Here is a 22,663-nt window from a genome sequence, read left to right on the forward strand (position 1 = left end):
TCAGATACTCATCCCACTGCAGAGAGACTGAGTACTGCACCAGGACGGATAGAATGGTTCTCTGTGGTGAGCAGCTAAGGATCAACTTCTTTACCTTGGCAGGCAAACACATAGCGAGTTCTCCTTTGTAGCTTTCAGCTGCTTGCTTATGTGGCTGATGCTTGCTTGAATTGAAATATATAGAAGGGGACGGTAGGGTCTCTGCCTTGTAGCTGCCAAAATACTTTATTGCTTCTATTCCTCCCACTTGCCAAAGACTTGTTTAATAAGGGAATTTCACCCCTATGTGGGCTCTGTAGATCTTTCTGTAACTGCAGGAATCTAATAAATGAGAAAAGACTAACCACTGCATTTGGCAAAGCTTCAAAAGAGAGTCTGTCATGAGACTGCTGCTCTAAGTTTCTGCAGCTTAGATTATTGATCAGTTATTTTATGGAATTCAGAAGAGGCTGGTGAAAAAGAAGGGAATCTCCTTTCATCTAAGACCAAGTCAAGCCTTTCCTCCTTTGTATACTTGTCCCATAATCCTCCCCACTAGAGTTAGTAGCATCCTATGGACTCCGATGCAGTACTTACGCAAGGCATAAAAACCTTGGCTCCTTAAGCTTGTTGGCATCCTGGATACCCATACAAAAGTAAGATTCAAGCTAAGCACTCTCATTCAAAGATCTTTTAACTTACATTTTAAAACTTTTAACACTGTTAAACCTTTAACAATGGAGTCCCGGCTCCCAGCTATCCCTTGAACATCAAGGACTACAAATCCCATTGGATTAGGAGAATGTACCAGATGCAAACCAATGCAAATAATTTCCACAAGAGTCTGTGTTGACAAAAATTCACCCCATGCTCATAGGTCTTCCAACACAATGTATTAATTGAAACCATAGCACTATGATGTAAAAAAGACATGATCTCAGTAAATGAGACTTTACTTCCTAGCTATTTTATGAAATAACCCTGCTTTATGAAACTGTGATAGCACTTTATGTACTGTGACTGCAAAATGGGGTGAAGAATGGCAGAGCGGGGTTATTTTCTTCCTGTGTCACATTTTGTTCATGCCCATTCCAAATTAAGCTCCTTGGTCAAGGATCGCTTACACAGCATCTAGAATGATAAGGAAAATCATTATGGAAATGCTCTTGGTTGCTACTGTCATGCAAGCAATAGTTTCCAGTGTCCTGTTCACATATGCCCCTGGCTACCTTTCCTCCCCATCAGGGCACTATGCGGAACAATACATTATTGTCTGACTATCAACACTCAATGTAAGTTAAGTGACAGCTCCAGTGAGGAAAACCTGCAGAAATGTCAGATTCAGTCTTGACAGAGCCGAGGTATAAGATGAGCACAGAACGAGAAACCCAAATATTCAGATCTGGCTAGAGGTTGAACATAAAGAAAACAAAAATAATGACCATGGAGGACTTGGATAAATTCAATCTAGAAGATGATGAAATTGAAATAAAGATTCCCATACTTTGGATAATAATGGACAGGGCAGTCAAGAAATCCGAAGACTAAGACTGGGAAGGGCAGCTGTGAAAGAACTATGCAAGAGCCTAAAGAGTAAAGATATGCAACTGAGCACTAAAGTTAGAATCATCCAAACCATTGTATTCCCCATCAGTATGTACAGATATGAGAACCAGACAGTGAAGAAAGAGGATAAAAAGAAAACCAACTCATGTGAGATGTGATGCTGGAGAAGAGTACTAAGGATATTATGGGTGGCCAAGGAGACAAACAAATGAGTCCTAGAACAGATCAAGTCTGAGCTCTCCCTAGAAGCCAGGATAACAAATTAGAGGTTGTCGTACTTTGTTTGTACCATGAGAAGGCATGACTTGCTAGGAATGACAATAATGCTTGGAAAGGAAGAGGATAGGAGACAAAGAAGTAGACCACATACCAGATGGATAGACTCAAGGATGTTTTGGCTAGGAGCCTGAAGGAACTATACAGAGCACTTGAGTTCAGGGGGTCTTGAAGGTATCTCATCCAAGGGGTCTCTCTCCATGAGTCAAAGTTGACTTGAAGGCAACCAACAAGAGGTAACTGAGTTCACTTCTCCATTGACTAACAAGAGCGAATGAGACTGCTTCATGCTAGCCAAAAGGAGCTTTTGGAGATATTGAGATTTTAACTTTAAAATTATACAAAATTATAAACGGTAAATAAGGAAACTGGGTTTGGAGACTCCATATTCTCAAAGGAAAGCTGGGAAGAAGAAGAAGAAGTGGAAAATTATTATTTCAATTACTATGAAAATGCATGTTATTTGAAAATCAGGCTATAGCTTTGAGGCTCTACACCAAGCAAAGCAATATCTAAGACTGTAATACTGTAGGTTTCCATACAGGCAGAATGAGTTATTAAACTGAGAGATGAATGGGCTGCACAGCAAGGTTAACCGCCTCAATTAAAATGAAATCGCCATTAATTCACTATATGGCCCAACTCAGTTCCCATTTGAAAGACAGGCCCACCAACCCTGTATTTCTATGGCTTGTGAAAATTCGACAGGGGTTTTTTCGTACAAATGAAATGCAAGCATATATATATATATATATATATATATGCGCAAACTTACACACACATACACACACCTCACCCCCCACATTTACCCCCCACCTAAAGAAACAGAAGGAATAAAAATAACCTCCTTGCATATGATTCAATTGTTGAAAAATAGCGAGGATGTAAATGAAGGTGCATTCTTATGTATAACAGTGTTTCCATCCGCTCCCAATAGCAGAGCGAGAAACTCAGCCTTTCTGTTCTGCATGAATAAATATGTATAAAAATGTAATGCTTGCAAAGGACTAAAATCCGAGAACTGTGATTGTGTTTCTCAGAGGCTGGGAGGAAAACAAGCCTCCAGCTTTTTCTGATTCTTCAGTATTTATGTAAAGAACTATTGAAATGATAATGTGGGATCCCTCCTCCCCACGTGCAAGAACTCAGTTGTTCTTTGTAGTGGCTTAGAGAAATTCAAACGCTAAAGCCATCTGCACAAACCTGTTAACAGTAGCAATGCAAGCAGGCTTGGTCTTGCACACCATTGCTCTTAATTACTTTCAAGATAATGCCAATTACCCTGGAAAAAAAGGACGTTGCCCTTCCTCTTGGAAATTAGTCTTCAGAAGATGTTCAACAGGGGCATCTGCAACAGACATCTTATCTATCAGATTTGCACTACAACATCCAACAACACTATTTGGACAGACACCATGGAAGAACGCCTGCAAATATACAGGTGGTACCCAGCTGCAAAACAGATCATGCTACAGATGTCCTGACTTTTATTCACCCCTAGATGCTGCCAAGCTGGAAAGCCAATAAATCCAACATCATCAAGACTTTCATCTTCATTTGCCGTTTTATACAGGGTGGGGAGAGATATTTGCATTTCTTTACTTTTTGGTGGTATTTTATTGCACTTGTTCAGATTCAGACTCAACTTAATACAATAGACAAATGCCTCATAGTATAAGCAGAAGTAGAAAACTGCCTCATTGTATAAACAATTTCTTGATGTGTCCAAAGCAAGTAAGTGTCTGCTAAGTTATAGAAACAGCTTTGCCAAACTACTAACTCCTTTGCCACTAACTGCAACGCTTTCCTAGATCTTGTTACCCTATGGTGAAATCTGCATCTCGGAACTATCTAAATGAATTTGGCCTATCTGTAGGATGCTAGCAATCCCTATGGCAATGGCCAGACTGCATGGACTATGTTTCTTCAAGTGAATCCATTTTAACCTCGGCCTTCTTTCAAACAGCAAAGTTTCTAGCTCTACTTAAAATCCCAGCTTGGACATGGAAACCCAGTGGGTGACCTTGGGCAAGTAACACACTCTCAGCCTCCGAGGATGGCAATGGCAACCCCCCTCTGAAGAAACCTGCCAAGAAAACCACATGACAGGTTCACCTCAGGGTTGTTATGAGTCAGAAACGACACGAAAGCACACAACAATAACAACTTTGCAGTTTCTCCCCACTGTCAAATCTACTGCTACTGACAGAAGAGGGGACTTTGGGGTTGGAAGACTAGTAACATATTCTCTCTCCCCCCCCCCTTTTTCTGCTGTTTAGGCATGTATGCACCCAGCTCTGGTGCACCCTTCCTTCCTTCCTTCCTTCCTTCCTTCCTTCCTTCCTTCCTTCCTCCCTCCCTCCCTCCCTCCCTCCCTCCCTCCCTCCTTCCTTCCTTCCTTCCTTCCTTCCTATTTTAAAAACTTTTTCTTTATGGAAGAAAACCAGGCAGTTTCATGAAAGCTTCTTTTCCTTCCCCACATTGGCAATTTCATTTCAAACAGAAAGAGATGACAATGAATGGTACTCAAGCAGGAGGAAAACTAATGCACGTTACCAAACATGTCATCACACAGTGGTGGCAAAAGCACTGTGTTTGTTCACATATAAAAGAATTACACTGCAATTACAACGAACAGATTATTATAACTCGGCACACTTAGAAAACAAGGGAAAGACAACACAGAGCACACTATATTGCATTGGTTTGGCAGGGATGCTATCTGGAATCTCCATAATAACTGGGTGTTGAATGACATTGATTCTGGAGGGGAAAGTTAGTGTGGGAGCAATCCAGTCTAAGCTTTCATGTTTCTGTGAATTTACCCAAATGGCTCTAGGAAAATCACACGTGCATCTTTGTTGTTGATGTCATTGTGTGCCTTCAAGTTGTTTCCAACCTATGGTGACCCTAAGGCAAAACTGTCATGGTGTTTTCTTGTCAAGAGTTGCCCAGAGGTGGTTTCCCATGGTCTCCCCCTAAGGCTGAGAGTATGTGACTTGCCAAAGGGTTTCCTAGATGAGTTGGGAACTGAACCCTGTTCTCCGGAGTTGTGGTCCAATGCTCAAACTAGTATGTCATGCTGCTCTCTACATGTGCATCTACATCGTAGAAATAATGTAGTCTGAGAGCACTTTAACTGCCATGACTCCATCCTACAGAATCTTGGGATCTGGAGTTTTTTGAGGCACCAGCACTCTATGGCAGAGAAGGCTAAAGACCTTGTAAAAGTACAAACCCCAGGATCCCATGAAATTAAAGTCATGTCAAAGTGCGTTATTTCTAGAGTGTTTTGTTGTTGTTGTCTGCCTTCAAGTCATTACGTCGACCTGAAGGCAAACCTATCATGGGATTTTCTAGGTAAGATTTGTTCAGAGGTGGTTTGCTGCTGCCTTCCCCTGAGGCTGAGACTTGCCTAAAATCACCCAGTGGGTTTCGTGGCTAAGCTGAGAATCCAACCCTGTCCTAGTCCAATGCTCAAACCACACTGGCCTTGTAGCTGCCTCTAAAACTCTGTCACCTTACCTCTGTATCACCTCATGTACAAACAGTAAAAACAATCCCTCTTTTTGTGAAGATGAATGAGATACAGACTACAGACTTTTATTAACCAGAGGCTTGGGCCTCCAAAAGAAAACACTGTGGCAACCGGCTGGATTAGATGTCTCTTGTGGTCCCTTCCAACTCAATGATCCTGTCCTCGGCAGCTCTTTCATCCACTTGCACCGACCTGAGCGTGCAAATAAATTGAAATGCATGCAGGGTTTTTGAGAGAGGGAGAACATGTACATTCTGCCAGCAGCAGGAGCTCTAACCAAGCCAAGGCCAGCCACTTTCCTAGATAAGGGCTGCCTGCTTTACCCTCCTCATTCCTGTTACACAACCCTGGCTGGGAGTTTCTGTGTGGGCAGACGTGGGCTTTCCTCAGAATTGATAACAGCTTCTCACTGTGGCTCAGCAGAACCTGAGCAGCTTACATAAACACTACTTCAGAGATACCCTGAGTGTAGGCTGCAGAAAGTCAAAGAGGGGGATGATGGGAGGGGAGGGGGATCCGGCAGCCTCACCTCTTGCGGGGGGGGGGGTGACAGGGAGAAAGATGACTCAAGTGTTTTATAACTTGTCACATTCTCAGCTGCAATGGGTAGGCAGGGAAGACATCTCCAAAATAATCCCTTCTCTTCTCTCCCTCCCCTCCTCCAACTCTTCCTCCCACCTCCCTTTTTTTTCTTTTTAATTGAGATCCTCCTCTTCATTCCACCTCCAAGAAAACGGAAAATCCATCACGGTGGCAGCTGGAGAGAAACGAGAAAACCCCAGGACTTTCACAGGCTGCTTGGCAACAAAAGAGGATCCCCCTAATGTGGAAGAGTTGCTCATTTCTGTCAAAGGCTTGTAGGTGGGCACACAGGAAGCAGGAGGGTAAGGAGGGCAGAGAAGCCCTGGAGGAGGACTCAGAGAAGGATGCCCAGCACCGCAGCCTCCTAATGGCATCCCTTGGCTTTCTTCCTCAGCTTGGCAGTGTGGATCCTGAACTGAGACGCTGACACTGTCTCCTCCATACCACCCCAGTTTGCAGCTGCATACCCACATTCACCTTCCAAGCAATATCCACACACACTTGACTGTCTCACTGATGCATCTGCATGGATGTGTGCACATTGCAGAAATGATGCACTGGATGGGGAAACTAGCATTGCAAAAGCACCTGGAGCAATGGTTCCCAAACTGTGGGGTGCGACAGTTGCTGGGGGGCGGGGGGAGGCATGAGACTTGAGGGTCTTGATCCCTCCTTCACTTCCCCAAACTTTTCCTATCCTGGAGGGGAAGAGAATGGCAAGAAGGGTGTGTGAAGCCTCTGTCAAGAGGAGGGAAAGGAGAGCTATTTCCCTATAAAATGTTACAATAGGAATATAAATGAATGTGTGGACCAAAATACACACAACAAACAAACAAAATATTTTGATTCCTATACTATGTCATCACAGTGTAGTGGTTTGAGTGTTAGACTAAGATGCTGGAGACCAAGGTTCAGACCCCAACTCAGCCATGAAAACCCAGTGGGTGACCTTAGGCAAGTCACACTCTCTCAGTCTCAGAGAATGGCAACGGCAAACACCTTCTGAAGATAGGGTCCATGATAGGGTCACTCTAGGCCTAGGGTCACCATAAGTAAGAAATGAAGGCACACAACAACAACAACAACAACAGTGGGGAGGGGTGTGAAGTCCACATGCAAATGTAAAGGGGGGTCACAAGGGTAAAGAGTTTGAGAACACTGCTCGAGTATAGCAATGGAGCCAAGGCTGGTCTAAGAAGGATTATTCACTTAATCTCAGGTGAATGCAAGCTAAATTTTGTATAATGTTCCAAAAATTTCTTCTGAAGGATCACTGTAAATGAAAGGATCATTTCCCAGTTGTTTTCCAGCCTTCTTCTTTATGACATTTTTGGCTTCCAAGGAATTCCTGCATATTACAGGACCTAAGCACCAAACTGACTCTTTCCAGGACTATTGAGCTTTGGCTATTACTATTCCAGCAGCCTATGGAGAAACTACTACATTCATTTCAATATCCACAAAATAAAAGAAGGAAAAGAGACATCCGTTTGTAAGACAGACTCTTAACTTCAGGATGCCAACCAAATTAGATCCCCTTCCCATGAAACAAGGTAGAATCATCCCTGGAAGGTTGTTCCCATCACATTGCAACCTTATTGTATCTTTAACCGACAGTTGAGAGTGGCTTAAGCAGATAATTTGATAGGTACGATCAGGCAGAAATTACAGGACCTTGGATAGCTCTAAGCAGATGCTCCAAGAGGACTTGCTCTTTCTTTACTAGTTAATGTACCAGCACCCCTAGGCTTTGTTGTTGCTGTTGTTGTTGTTAACTGCCTCTGAGTCGACCCTAACTCATGGCAACGCTCTGGATGCTCTAGGGCCAATTCCTTCATCTTTTTGGCTATCCATATTATCTTCAGCACTCTTCTCCCGCATCACATCTCAGATGAATTTATTTTCTTCCTATCCATATTTGAATCATGTGAGGAATTCTTTAATTCTGCATACAGCAGGCTCTCCGGTACATTTGGCAGATCATAAAGAGGTGTAGCGGGCACGGTAAACACAGAGAAATATTTTTGCAGGAGCCCAATACGACACGAGTGGCACTGCCTGCAAGGCAACATTTGTGCAGCCCTTCCTCTGTGTTCCCGGATGCATCTGGTGCTCATACAAACAGCTCATAAACTCTTAGTTGTTCCACAGAGCAACTACGGAGGCTGGGTTCAAAAGAGATTGGCAAGCTGCCTCTTTTGCAAATGTTGCCTTCTCTAAATTTGCCTGAACCGAGGCAGGCATAAGCCATTTTTTTGTAATTGTTGAAGACAGAGCTGCAGGGACACCCATCACCCATCAATAGCATTTAAGGGCTGGGGATTCTCCAACACCCATGGGAAATGCCTATGAGGGTCTCATGTGCATATCATTCTTAATTTCCTTTAGTTCTGGACTCTGCTGTCTCATCGATGCATCTATTCTTTCCAGTAACATTAACTGATGTTCTTGTGTGCCTTGACACCACGTTGTGGGATCTTTTGCCCTGCAACATTAGATCAGCAAATTCCAGTTCTATAACCACAGTGTTAAACAGTGGTTGTTGCTAAGAGGCGTTTGTGAGCGAGGAGAAACGTAACATGCCCTTTCTTCATTCAGGTACACACTCAGAAGATAATTTTGCACTTATAAGTTGCAAAGCAAAAACTTAGACAAAGTCAGCATCGGGAATTGCCCACCCCCCAAAATTCACAGCCAACCTGCTAATGAGTCTTTCTGACCCTTGTGTTGCGTTACCTCTAATTTTGCAGCCTGTTGGGATTTGAGTTCTGTGGACAACCTCACATTTGGTTTAGAATTATAGGCTGAGTAGCTGTTCTCTTCCATTATTGTGCTGTCAATCTTGTATTAGCACATTATAATATGGTACACTGAATGCATCTGTTCTGTATATCACAAGTCCTAATTGTCATTTGTTGAATCATTTTGTCTTTAATGCAATTGTCAAGCAATTACTTCACTCCAGGCTGGTTAAGCTCTGATTACTATATATTGTTTACAGGGATCAGAGTAAAAAACAACCCCTAAACATTCTGTAGTTTTAAGTCTCCGACTCACACTTAAGGACTGGAAAAATGGACTGTGCATGACCTAATAGGTCTTTCGCATCTTTCCTTCCTCCTATCCTGCCTTAAGGGTTGGAATACTGTTTGTCTGAGATGGTTAGGTGTCTAGCCACAAATGGAGGTAATAATGTGGATGTGAAATGACATTTCTGCCAGCATCGCTTGTGAAAGGTGGTTCTTACAAGTGGCACAACCAGCTCAGTTCTGCCTTTGCCATGAGAATGCCCTATGTGCCATATATTAAGGAACTCCAAGGTTTTTCTGCTAGTAGCTAGGAAATTAAGTAAGCAACTAGATAACTAAACAAACATCTCAAGAAACCAAACTGTACAGAAAAGGTACTGAAAGTACAGAAGTACAAAAAGGTGAGACTGACTTCACTGGAAATACTGAATTCATACATTGGGTCCTTGGTATCTGCGGGGCTTAGTTTCAGGAACCCTATGGATACCAAAATCAAGTCCCATTTTATTCAGTGGTGTTCCTGCTATAAAATTGCAAAATCAAGGTTTCCTTTTTTGACATCTATATCTTTTTGAATCCAAGGATAAAAAAACCATGGATATGAAGGGCTTACTGTACATCTGAAAAATCCTCCGGTCCATATGTGTGCCATATGTGTGCCAATAACTTATGACCGTTCAGACATTTCCCGCAGAGTATCCCATCAGGCTCAGATATTGAGAGAAGGAAGAAAACAAAGAAAGAACACCGTAACAAGAGCTGGTTTAAAGACAGTCATTGAAATGGTGTATTTTGCAGCAGTGTTTGGTTAAACCAACCAAACCAAACCAAAAGTCCTGTAGTCCCATACAACCTTGAGTAGCTACGCCCGTTCCGTACCCTGCCTTTTCTAAAGAAAGAGATAGTAAGAAAGGTAAAGAAAATTATCTCTCAGTATGCCTTTGCTCTCACTCCTGATCAACAGAAGTCTGCCATGACTCTGTTGGAATAATGAGCAGGAGTTTCGGATAAGGCAGATGGTTGTTCCACCCATGCAGGTCTAAAGCAAAGCATCTCTCTTTTTAGACATTAAGTACTGTCCTCACCTCCTCTGACAGCATCCTGGGAAGACAGGCCCAAAATATTTTTAAAATGTTTAAAATGTATAGCTTATGGTGCTATCTTAATGCCGTTGCTAAACCTAGGGTCAGCACACTGTATTTAACTATAGTCACTCATATTCCCTAGTACTAAGCACAAGGTAGCCTGCAGATTATGAACAGGAGAGTCTGCCTTAGACCAGGATAGTACACTGGTCCCTTTAGCTCCTTTTCTGCACGGTTTGGCAAAAGATTACTAGGATCTAGGCCAAATTCCTTTCTAGCCTTCTTGGAGACGCTCAAGATCAAAACTGGCACATTCTGAACAGCTGTGTATTTTAAAACAGAGTGCTGGCCTTGCAAATATCCACACCTTGGTTGTCTGCGGCTGCATCCACACTGAGGAAATAATCCAGTTTGGAACCAGTTTAACTGCCACGGCTCCATCCCATGGAATCCTGGAATTTGTACTTTTCTGAGGTAGTTAGCCTTCTCTGCCAGAGAGCTCTAGTGCCACAACAAACTACAAACTACAAATTCCCATGATGGACCCATGACAATCAAAGCAGCATCAAACTGCATTAATTCTACAATGTGGCCACAGCCTTAATGGCTTTTTCTGTACAAGTAGGTGAATTGTCCAAGGTGAATCAGCGGTCCTGGAAAGCAATCCATCTAAAGTTGTCTAGCCCATATGAAGCAGTGGTGGGAATGAGAATTAAAGCAAATTGGGATCGGTGGAAGAGCAGCAGCAGAAACCTAATACAGTGGGCCCTTGGTATCTGCTGGGATTTGGCTCTAGGAAGCCCTTTGATACCAAAATCCATGGAGGCTCCCTTCCTTCCCTTTTCAAGTGGACACTGAGCAGCAGTCTGGAAGTAATACCAAATACATATGTGAAGCCTTTAACATATACTTGCCACCATCTCTATAATTTCCACAGTGAAGCAGCCCTAAAAGCAAACACTTTTCCCAAGGAGGCGATGCTCTAGCCATGTTCACTTAGGCCAAGGGACCACAGAATCCTCTGAGGAAGTCGTCAAATGCAATGATAAAAAGAGAAATGTGGAAGAGTAGGTAAAAGGTAATGCCGTAAATTGCAGCTTAAAAACATCGCTGCGAGTAAATTGCTTTTTAACAAGCAGACAAGCTCTATCAATAGCATCTACCGTATGTTTTTATAAAGTGCAGAAATATGTTTTTAAAAGGCCAGTAAATAAAGTTCCTATCGATTTGATCTCAAGTGTAATCTGTTTTTCTGTCTGCCACCAACACTGGTAATAAAGCAGAATCATGTAATACGGCATTTCGGCTAATACGACTATACATCACCACAGGGACTGCATGTTTGCTGGCGATCTATCATTTTCTATTGGGATTGCTTAGCTGTAGAATTTATAAACTTGCTCCAAATTGATGCAATGTCCAATTTTCTTTTCCAATTTATTTTTGGTTGAGCAAAGCAATATTGAGGTGTCTGCAAGGCAAGGAGGGAGCATTTCCCATCTATCCAGATGTTCCCAGCCTAACTCAAACTTCCTAGTGAGCAACTGAGCGCCCATCATGAAAGGAAGCATCGTTGGCAGCAAGAGAACCCTTGGCGATGTTCGCAACTCAAGAGAACTAGAGCTTCTTGGATTTCTAAAGACATTTCAGCTGTTGGTCATTTCAAGATATTCAGTGGTTGCATATGTGCTCCAACAAAATGGTAACATAAATCCGTCTACTTATACAAGTTGGTTTGACAAAGCAAGAGACAGAAAATAGGCAGAGATTATTGCTTTCCCCTTTGGAACATTGTTTTAAACCCTCATTGTTTGGAATAAAATTCAGTGATTCGGTTAATTTTTATCTGTCCAGAAATCAAGCTAGGTCACCTGTACCTAACAGAAAACAGATGCTGTCATTCAAAGCCAGGCATTTGAAGCACAAGCGCACCAATTAAAAACAATGTAATCTGACTGTAAAGTGTGTTTCATCCACAAATTAATAGTGTTGCATCCATTAATTGGTCAGATTTGCATTGACAGAATCGGGGTCACTCTAACACTTCCCTTTAGAAAGCTGGAGCTGTTAATCCAGGTTACAGAATAGGTTTTCCTGCAGCAAAGCAGGGCGAAAAATGAGAATGGAGAACTTTAATTTTTCCTAGATCCTTTCTAGACTTCACTGTCATAAGCATCTTTCATTTCTTCCCAAATCTATCTTGAAAAGGAGTTGAGGTGAGGCAGGCTTAATGGAATTATAGCTTCATGTATAGGATCTATGCCTGAGATCTATGCTTTCAGGAGGCCAAGCTCAGTAGAATGAAAGTGACTATCCTTCTGCTCAATGTGCAAGCTGACTAATGGTATTTTTCTAAATTTTCTAAATGTATAAGTACCAAAAGTTGTAGCCTATCATTAAAAAAATAAATAAAAATAAACCAAACCTGTGCATAAACTGAGAGCCAGCATGGTGCAATGGTTCGAGCTACAACTTTGGAGTTCATGAGTTAGCAATGTGATGCGGCAGCTAAGACAGACAAAGCAATTCTAGGCTGCATTAATAGGCGTATAGTGTCTATATCAATAGTACTACTCCTTTCTGCTTTGGTCAGGCTTCGCCTGGAATATTGCATCCAGTTCAGGGCATCATGATTCAAGAAAGATGCTGATAAACTGGAGCATGTCCAGAGGAGAGTGACCAAAATGGTGAAAGGTCTGGAAACCACCAAGCCCTATGAGAAGCAGCTTAGGAGAAGAGAAGGTTAACGGGTGACATGACAGCCATGTTTAAATATTGGAAGGGATGTCATATTAAGGACAGAACTTGCTTGTTTTCTGCTGCAACATGGAGCAACGGATTCAAACTACCGGGAAAGAGGTTCCACCAAAACATTAAGAAGAACTTCCTGACCGTAAGAGCTGGTCACCAGTGGAACACACTCCTTTGGAGAGTGGTGCCGTTTCCTTCTTTGGAGGTGTTTATATAGAGGCTGGATGGAAGTGCTTTGGTTTTGTCTTTCTGCATAACAGGGGGTTAGACTGGATGCTCCTTGGGTCTCTTCCATTTCTATGACTCTGTGTAAACTCAGAAGAAAATCTCATTGAGTTCCATGTGGATTGCTTCTAGATAGGTAAAATGGGATTGCAAATCTAGACTGTGTGTTTGGTAGGAGTGCCCCAAAGCCAGGTTTTCAAACTGTGGAATATGCCCAGCAAAAAGACATAGTGTAGTGACACCTAAAGTATAGTGCAAAAAGAAAAAGATCCCTCCTTATCCTAAAGGCAACCACGTAAGGACAAAAGTCTTCTGAATTTAATGGTAACCAAGACTGAACAGGCAAAGTGTAGGAGATGATCATAATCATAAAAAAGAAAAAGTTGAAGGGAAAAATCTGACTTTCATAAACGGAGTGGTTAGTAAAAGGGGATAAAACAGTTTTGTCTGCTGTTTTTCTTCAGAGGATAAGCATACCCTTTGAATGCATAATCATTTAAGGGGAGTGGAGTCCCACCAAACAGCTGGCTGACAAGCACAGGATTTCTAAAAGGATTTCTGCAATGATGCAGAACAAATATATATATGCCCACAGGCAGAGCACAAGGCAGAAAAACACCTTCTTATTTACCTAGTCCTGAATCAGAAGTGAGCAACTGTTGTGGGTTTAAAGGCTGCATTTCCCCCATGGGATTCTGAAGGGCCACAACCCCTATTGCACCCCTGTCAAAAAGTATTATTTATTTCTCACTGAAGCTTTGAATGGAGCAGGTTTTTAAATCTTAGAAGCACCTTTTACTAATGTTTCAGTGCAGAGATGATATACCAAATCTTTTTGTAAAAGTTGTCAGAGAAATAGATGCCCAAGGAAGTTCAGCCGAATGGGTCCCTTTCCCTGCAAAGTTACACAGGACTCACACCATAAGCCTAAGCTGTCAACTTCTTTCTTTCAGTTAGTCTCAAAGGTGCTACAAGATCTCTCTAGGTACCATAAGCCTAACTTCAACATCCCAGTTCTGCTCTGGCTGCCATGTGGTTAAAACCTGCTCTTTCACAGGGAAGGTGCTCCCTTTAACTTCTTTTAAACTGTTATTATCCCTAAGGCTGATTTTGCAAAAATATGCAACTACATTAAAACATATTAACTTCTTCTCAAATGACTTAACATTCTCCCATTAAAACAAACACTCTTCAAAACTATTGCAAAGGCTTTACATTTAAATCAAACATTATAATCTCTGGCAGGATTCTCAGTACTGGGTAGCTTTTGCTGCAAATAACAGATGTCTGTTAATACATACAAAGACATACACACACACACATATAGTAGGTTAAGAGTACATTTCAACTCAGCCAGCATGCAAACTCTGGGGAGATTCCTAGTTGTTACTACGCTCAGATTCCAACCATCATCTCACCTGCAGACAGTTAGTTTTTTGGATGAAGGAGGCATTACGAGGGCTCCTCCAACTTCAGAAGTATCCCAAGGCGTTCAAAAATTAAATTGTATATATGCTTAAAAAACAAAAACAGGGGGTCAGGGTATCCCAGAGACAGCTTTCTGAATCTGTTCTCTGTGCATGACTTCCTATGCCTATGATAATACTACCACATGCTGCAACCCTTAGCACATTGCGTGCTATTCATCCTCACTCAAAAGAGACTTCTTTGGAAAGCTACCAAGCTATTTGGGAGAAGGCTAGTAAGCGAACATGATGTGGGCTTCAGCCGGCAAATGCGCGGATGCGCCATCCACAGTGCTCTCTGCTGGCCGACTGAATGTTACTGATAAATACAAAGCTAGAAATCTCTAGATAAAGTTGAGTCAACTGGGGACATTTGAACAACAAAAAAAACACTGGCAATATGTTTTTTTAAAAAACCTCCTGTTATAAATTCTATCTCTTAATGAGATTTGGAAGGCGGATTGATCTGACATTCCAGGCACCACATAAACACAATTGTCATTTGCGGGAAACAGAAGACATTCGGATTCAAAGAATACTTTTGTCAGATGTTGTCGCTGTTTTGTGTCTTTGAGTCATTTCAGATTTACGGCAATCCTGAAATGAACCTATGATGGGGTTTTTGGGGCTAAATGTGTGTGACTTACACAAGGTCACCAAGTTGGGAATGGGAATCAAACCCTGGCTTCCGGCGTTGTAATCCAACCCTCAAACCACTACACCATACTGGACCCACACTTTTCAGATGGGGGCCATAAATGTCCAAACAACACATGATTGTTCTTGAGGAATCATACAATCATAGACTTGGAAGAGTCCCCAAGGACCATCTAATCCAACCCCCTGCTATGCAGGAATACACAATCAAAGCACCCACAACAGATGGCCATCCAGCCTCTATTTAAAAACTTCCAAAGAAGGAGACAACACCACAATCTGAGACAGCATCTTCCACTGTCAAACCGCTTTTATGGTTAGGAAGTTCTTCCTAATGTTTAGGTGGAATCTCTTTTCCTGTATCTTGCATGCACTGCTCCGTGTCCTATTCTCTAGAGCAGCAGAAAACAATCTTGCTCCATCCTCAACATGACATCCCTTCAGATATTTAAACAGGGCTATCATATCACCTCTTAACCTCATCTTCTCCAGGCTGAACATATCCATCTCCCTAGGTTTCTCCTCTTAGGGCATGGTTTCCAGATCCTTCACCATTCTGGCCGCCCTCCTCTGGACATGCTCCAGCTTTTCAATGTACTTTTTGAATTGTGGTGGCCAAAACTGGGCATAGTATACCAGGTGGGGCATAGAGTGTGTGGTACTTTAGTTATTATGAAATGCCCACAATAAGTACTCTGGAAAGCCTGCCTGCAATTTCATACAGGAATACATTGAGCAACACCAGTTTCCACCCTTCATTGAAATCTCATTGACCTCATTCCCACCTTTATCAGCCCCAACTTTCATGTGACACAGTGGATATTTCAAAATTACTTCCGCACAATTCCTTTCGACAGCCTTATTTTAAGCATTCTGGACACAATGAAGATAGCTATTAACTGACTGCTATAATGTGATCTTAGCCTTATACAAAATGTCTGAGTCCTGGAGACTAATTATTGGCTTTGGAAGCCTAAAAGCATTTATTCAAAGAGCAACTCTATGCTACCGTTACGTCGGCACTGGAAATATACCACAGCTATCTTGGTGCAGCATGCTCAACTCAAGAGAGGCAAGGCAAAATACACAAGGAGAACATTGGGAAGGGACAGAAAATGGCAGGCACACTGTCAACATCCCTGGAAATTCTTGCCAGTTGACACTAATAAGAGACAATGGATATAAATTCATATCAGTGGGGATAAACACAAACAGCACACACACTGAGTGTGATGTGTTTGGACTGATATCTTAGGACAGTGCTTGGTTTTGAAGAAAAACAAAATGCAGTAGTAGAGGTGATCCTCTTGACAGAGTCTTTTAGTAGAAGCAACCAGAAATTGAAGAGGTTTTGCTCACTTGCAAGTGGCTAAGTTTCTACATCAGGATTACTCAGGTATCCATATGTGTGTATGCGCCTTCAAGTTACCTTTCTACTTATGGCAACCCCATTAATTTCCTAGGCAAATCTCATGGCTAGAACAAATTCCTCTAAAGACACATCAATGGTACCATCTAGTGGCCTTTTCCAGATACAGCTAGCATTTCGAATGGAGAATACTTTGTAGATCCTTATGGTCCCTTTTTATACAGTCCTGATTCGGTTTAACATGTCCAGCTCCTTTCCCTATATTTATTTGTGCTTTAACTAACAGAGAACTGATACCACTTGGTCTGTCACTTTCAAACAGAATTTTGACATTAGAGCTTATAGTTTCTATAGTCTAGTTTATAGTTAAATGATTTTTAAAATAAATTTTTAACATGTTTTTAATACTCCAGACCTAGTTACAGCTAGAGAATTACTTTAGAACACTAATATAGGGCTTTCCAGAGTGAGAAATGGGGGCAGTGATGCAAAAAACTCCTATGGGGGAGTTTTCCAAAATTGCATTGTGTGTATCCCTTCCTGATGATATTGAGAACCCACAAATCCGAGGTGATGCAACCCAAACATGGTTGAAACCTCAAAGCCTGTTCTTGACATGCAGGAGGTAGGGGAAATACATCCTGGCAGCAAGATCCTTGTCATCCTGTTTGGTTTGGTTAGGTGCTTTCTTCCTAAAATGAAGTTTGCATCTACTTGATGAAGAGACTTTGCATGCAAAACCAGAAGGCAAGGTGGAAGGATGTTGTTGACTCATAGGTGCAGCACTTATTGACAGCAATATGTTGATGCGCACCTCTGCCAATAAGGCCTGAAATGGGAGAAATTGTGCTGTTGAGCTTAGAAACTGAAATTTTCAGCTGTTGTTCTCATCTTAGCAAGATTTGTTCGGGGGAAGGTTTCTTTTGCCTTCTACTGAGGCTGAGAGAATGGTGACCCAATGGGTTTCCACCCCCAAGCAGTCTCCAGAGTCTCCCGAATCATAGTCCAATACTCAAACCACTATACCAATGTTGGATAATAATTCTTTCCCCCCGAGTCATAAAGACAAACCTTTTAAAATATACATTTAAATGCAATATATTGTAAAATCACTCGATGGTATTGCATGCCATGGGGTCCCATGAAGGAGACTGATAAACAAGTTAGAAACTGGCCAACAAGAGAGAAAGGGCTGGGGCAATTTAAAATGCAGACTTTGGTTTAATAATAATATTTTTAATGTAAAGTATTTCCAATCAAATTCCACTTTAATTAGACATCACATTAAACATTTTGAATGTTCTGTCTTTGTTAGTTTTCCTCTGAGTGTCACAAGCATCTGCGCATAATGCCACTTCTTACCTCATCTGCCTTTGGATACCTGACATCTGGACTACTCCATTCCTTGCTGATCCGTTTACGGTAGAAGTGACACTTTGGGATATATTTACAGCCAACATCTCCCAGTTCTGGATACAAAACTTTTAGGTCCCCTCTGTAAGGAACAAAATGTGGGAGGGAGGTCAATGTTAAATAGTAGACAAGGTTAAATTGTGTTAGATTATGTACTACTATAATGTCTTTAGGAATGCTAGATGTTAGGAAAATATGCTTCAAGTGTGATCTAAGTGAGATACACTCCTTAGACTAAAACATTTGGTTTGCTGCACTGTTGGGCAACATAGGTCAAATATGCCTATTTGTAGAAAATAGTTGAAGACGTCAAAGAGTATGCGCTCACCTGCAAAATGTGCTGTCTTCATGGTCCAGCCTCTTAAAAACACATTCCTCCATGTGTACATCCTCTTGCACAGCAATGAAAATGAAACCAGCGATCAGAAAACAGGTGACCAGAGGCTTCATCGTGTCTAGCCAAAGACAAAGGGTGGACAAGTTACAGTTTTCCAAAGATAAGGCCATATATAATGCCGGCCTGCAGCTCTTTAAGTTACAGGAAGGTAGTCACTTCTATATTCTATCACCAAGTGCCAAATCCTCACTTAATTTGCCACTTATTTTGTATCTGCAACCTGTGTGTCAAGAACATCTCTTTCCCCCTGTTGCTCCCTAACCTAAATCACATTGCTCTTATATAATCTCACTTCCATCAACATCAACTGTGTCTTTTTAAAACGTCTGTGTCTCTATGTGTTGTGTACCTTCAAGTTGTTTCTGACTTATGGCAACCCTAAAGTGAACTCATCAGGGGGTTTTCTTGGCAACATTTGTTCAGAGGATGTTTGCCATTGCCTTCTCCTGAGGCTGAGAGAGTGCGACGACCAAGATCACCCAGTGGGTTTCCATGGCCAAGCCAGGATTCAAACCCTGGTCTCCAGAGTCTTAGTCCAACACTAAAACCACTGCACCACACTATCTCTATTTAACTGTAAAATTATACTAGCAAAGCCTGATATCTTCTAAATTGGTAGTTGCAGTCCTTAGAAAGTGACGTTTTAAGGAATCAGTGTACAAAAAGAAAACTCTTGGAGTCCATGCCATTGCATTGCTCATGTTGCAGAACGCCTTCTCCATTACTGGTATGGTTATGTTGTTTAATCAAGCTGTACGAGAATATTGGCTCTTGCCCACTTACCCAGCAAAGGCCTTAGATAGCTTTCACAGAATGTAGTTGCTAACTGCAGGATCCTTAGAAGCTATTATGTTTGAGATACTGCAAAGGCAAGAACTGCTGACTATGATTCTTTCCCAACCCTTGTAATCAAGCTTTGTGCGTTATCATTTCCCCCATTTTATTTCTTTTTGAGATGGAATTGGTTATGCTACACTATTGTGATGAATCTATCAGTTGCATGAATTTTGGTAAAACAAGACATAAGGAGGAAGCAAATACTAGGTCGCTAAAATGAGTACCCAGACTGTTGGGGGCAAATTAGCTTACTTGCTAATTAGCTTACTTGCTGTTCACCGCTATGATCTTTGGAATAGTGGTATATAAATAAAACAAATTATTATTATTATTAATTACTTCCATGGCCCTTCTTGGCCATGGACATCCACTGGGAGACTTTAGGCAAGTAAATTTACAGCGCTTTATAAATAAAGGTTAATAATAATAATAATAATAATAATAATAAGTAATTCTTTCTCAGCCTCAGAGAGAGGCAATGGTAAACTTCCTCCGAACAAATCTTGCCAAGAAAACCCCACAATAGGGTCACCATAAGTCAAAAACAACTGGAAGGTACACAGCAACAACAACAAATAAAACACATATAGACCTAACACATTTTATATATACCCTTCAGTATATACACACACACACACACACACACACAATACAGTAATAATTCTTTATTCTAATTTCTTTTTCTTTTTTATTGATACAGAATGTAGCAATGTTTTGACTATTAATTATGTCTAGTTAATGTTATTGTTTTTCCCCCATTTCTTATTTGACAAAATCAAGGTTTGCTTTTTGGAATTTATATATTTTTTTATATTTTCAAGCTGTGTATGGTTGAATTTGTGGATACAGAGGGCCAACGGTATATATTTCCCCTATGTTTATTTAGCAACAATCCCCATTTAAGTCCAATTCATACTGTTAAAAACTAAACTCAAGAACAAGAAGCACCTAAGCTTGAAAGGGCATAAAGCACAGGCTGTCAACTGCAAGCAGGACAGTATGTGCCCATTTGAAGCTTGTATTTCTCTGCCAGTGAAATTTTGAGAGGGTGGTTTGTTTTAAATTAGTCTAGACTCCATCATATCTGCAGAATATAAGTAGGGTTGTTGTTGTTGTTTTGAGGCTCCTGGAAAAAAATGGATGGACATTTCACTCCGGTTTGAAGAAACTGGCTTGCAACCAGATTTGGATTTTATATGGGCCAACTCATTTTTCTCTCTGAAAAACTCTCCTTCCTTTTTTTCCTGACACAGCTCCTTCTATTGGTTTAGTTTCTGCAAGCCACACATCCTCAGCCTCAGAGGATGGCAATGACAAACCTCCTCTGGAGAAAAACCTGTCCAGAAGACCCCATGGCAGGTTCACCATAGGGTTGCCATAAGTCAGAAATGACTTGAAGGCACACAACAAGAACAACAACCCAATCAGAGACAAAGCTGCACAGTCACAAGAGGAAATGCTCTTCCCTTAAGGCTGCAGCTCTGCACATGCTTGCTATAAAGAGGAGCCCTTGAAATCATCAGGCCTTCTGGATCAACAGGCATCAAGCAGGAGATACACACATCCCATTTATTAAGTAAATCACCTCTGCTTCTGGGCATTGGTTACCTGGGAGTGATGAATCCAAGCTGGGTCACTCAGACGAGAGTGTTCAGCAGAGGTTTTCTGCCTTAAGAAAGTGAAATCTCCCCCACACCTGTGCCAGCTATGAAGAAACCCTCAGTCATTATGTAAACTAGAGGAGAGCGACAGCTGGCAGCTGTAAGGGAGGGACAGACACATGGGAAGGAAAGTTGCTCCGGTTGGACTTTGCAACTACTCTGCATGCATTTCACAGCTGACAGTTGGAGAGAGATTCTGAGCTTCTCTCCAACCACTGGTGGGATTCCAACAGGTTTAGAAGCCGAATACTGAGAGATGGGGCCTTTGTAACATTGAGTTAAGGGTTATTCAGACAGTGAAAATAATCCAGGTAGAATCTGGGTTGAATCTTTGTTGTTCACATGTATTTTGGATGCATCCGATTAAGCTGGGGGTTGCCAAAACTCCCACTTAACCCAAGATAATTGATATCGGATATTTTTTTTTAAAAAAAATACTCAAATGAGGACACTTCTTTTTCACAGGCTTTGTTAACTGAGGCATATATGAAATACCGAAATCAAGAACTAAGCAAATGCAGACCTAATTTATCTCATGTCCACAATCCTTATATCTCCATTTTTGGGAGCCAGGTAGAGAGCAGGAGTCAAATAGTCTAGATCTTTCTTTGGATTCAAAAGGCACTGTATCCCAGACTTCAAAATAAACCTGTGACACATGCATGTGGGCTGGCAAGTTACCCCTTTAAAAGCAAAAGCTGAGATTATCATGATTTTTACTAAGAACCTCTGTGTAAGAAAATGGGGTGGGATCTTTGCTGGCTTCTCATAGTGTGTGCTCCTGCTCTTAAGAGGATGTAAGCTGCAATTTAATCTGTTCCTGGTGAAAAGATATTCATGTTGCTGCGTAAGAACAGAATCAAAACTCAAAAGAGCTGAGTATTTTTTGAATTCTCATTTAGTGGCCAGTTAAGGAAGATGAAGGAGGCTGGACAAAAACCTTGACAGCTGACACTGGCACATAATCAGTTTGAGCATTTGCTTTGGATGTTATATTTCCCTCTGTACCTTCTAAGTAGGCATCGTCAGACATTAATCTGACATGCGGAACATGGTGATATCTAAGGTTCGGTTCTCGAGAAGATCCATGTGTCAGCATTATATTTGGCTGCCCAGGATCATAAGGAATAGGAAGGGCAGCTATGAGAAGACTAGACAAGACTCTAAAGTGTAAAGATATACAACTGAGCACTAAAGTCAGAATCATCCAAGCCATTGTATTCCCCATAACTATGTATGGATGTGAGAGCTGGACAGTTGAAGAAAGTGGAGAAGAAGAAAATCGATTCATTTGAGGTGTGATGCTGGAGAAGAGTGCTGAGGATACCATGGACCTCCAAAGAGACAAAGAAATGGGTCAAGCCTGGAAGCCAAGATAATGTAGCTGAGGCTGTCATATTTTTGACACATTGTGAGAAGTCATGACTCATTAGAAAACATAATAATGCTAGGAAAGAATCCAAAGATATAGTCATGTTAGTCTGTAGAATTAGTATGTAAAGAGAACTTGTAGCACCTCTGAGACTAACTGCAGCATGAGCTTTTGTAGACTAAAGTCTACTTCCTCGGATGCATTTGGTCTAGGAAAGGTAGAAGGTGGTAGAAAGAGAGGAAGACCACACACCAGATGGATAGACTCACTCAGGGAGGCCACAAGCATGAACTTGTAGGATCTAAGGGGGCTTGGAGATGTCTCATCCACAGCGTTGCCATGACTTGAGGTTAAGTCAAAGGCAGTTAACAACAAAACAACAATCTTGAGACTGTCGGCTGTTCCATACTTCCATTCATATAAAGAACCTTCTACATTTCCTCTGACCAAATCTTGCCAA

The 22,663-nt window shown here is 41.5% G+C and overlaps 1 protein-coding gene across 1 annotated transcript in view; it reads right to left on the reverse strand.

Moving 5' to 3' along the window:
• PEBP4 (phosphatidylethanolamine binding protein 4) overlaps positions 1-20,980 on the reverse strand; it is a 143,068-nt gene extending 122,088 nt beyond the window's left edge. Inside the window, exons 1-3 of the mRNA XM_089537762.1 lie at positions 20,779-20,980; positions 18,265-18,391; positions 17,886-18,018 (exon numbers count right to left, since the gene is read on the reverse strand). Coding sequence (XP_089393888.1) covers positions 17,886-18,018; positions 18,265-18,386 — 255 coding nt within the window. The 5' untranslated portion in view covers positions 18,387-18,391; positions 20,779-20,980. The remainder of the gene's footprint in view (positions 1-17,885; positions 18,019-18,264; positions 18,392-20,778) is intronic.
• Between the last annotated feature and the right edge of the window lie 1,683 nt (positions 20,981-22,663).

The sequence above is a fragment of the Sceloporus occidentalis genome, unplaced genomic scaffold, assembly GCF_023333645.1.
Source record: "Sceloporus occidentalis isolate IW3139 unplaced genomic scaffold, rSceOcc1.0.p SCAF_9, whole genome shotgun sequence".
Lineage (NCBI taxonomy): Eukaryota > Metazoa > Chordata > Lepidosauria > Squamata > Phrynosomatidae > Sceloporus > Sceloporus occidentalis.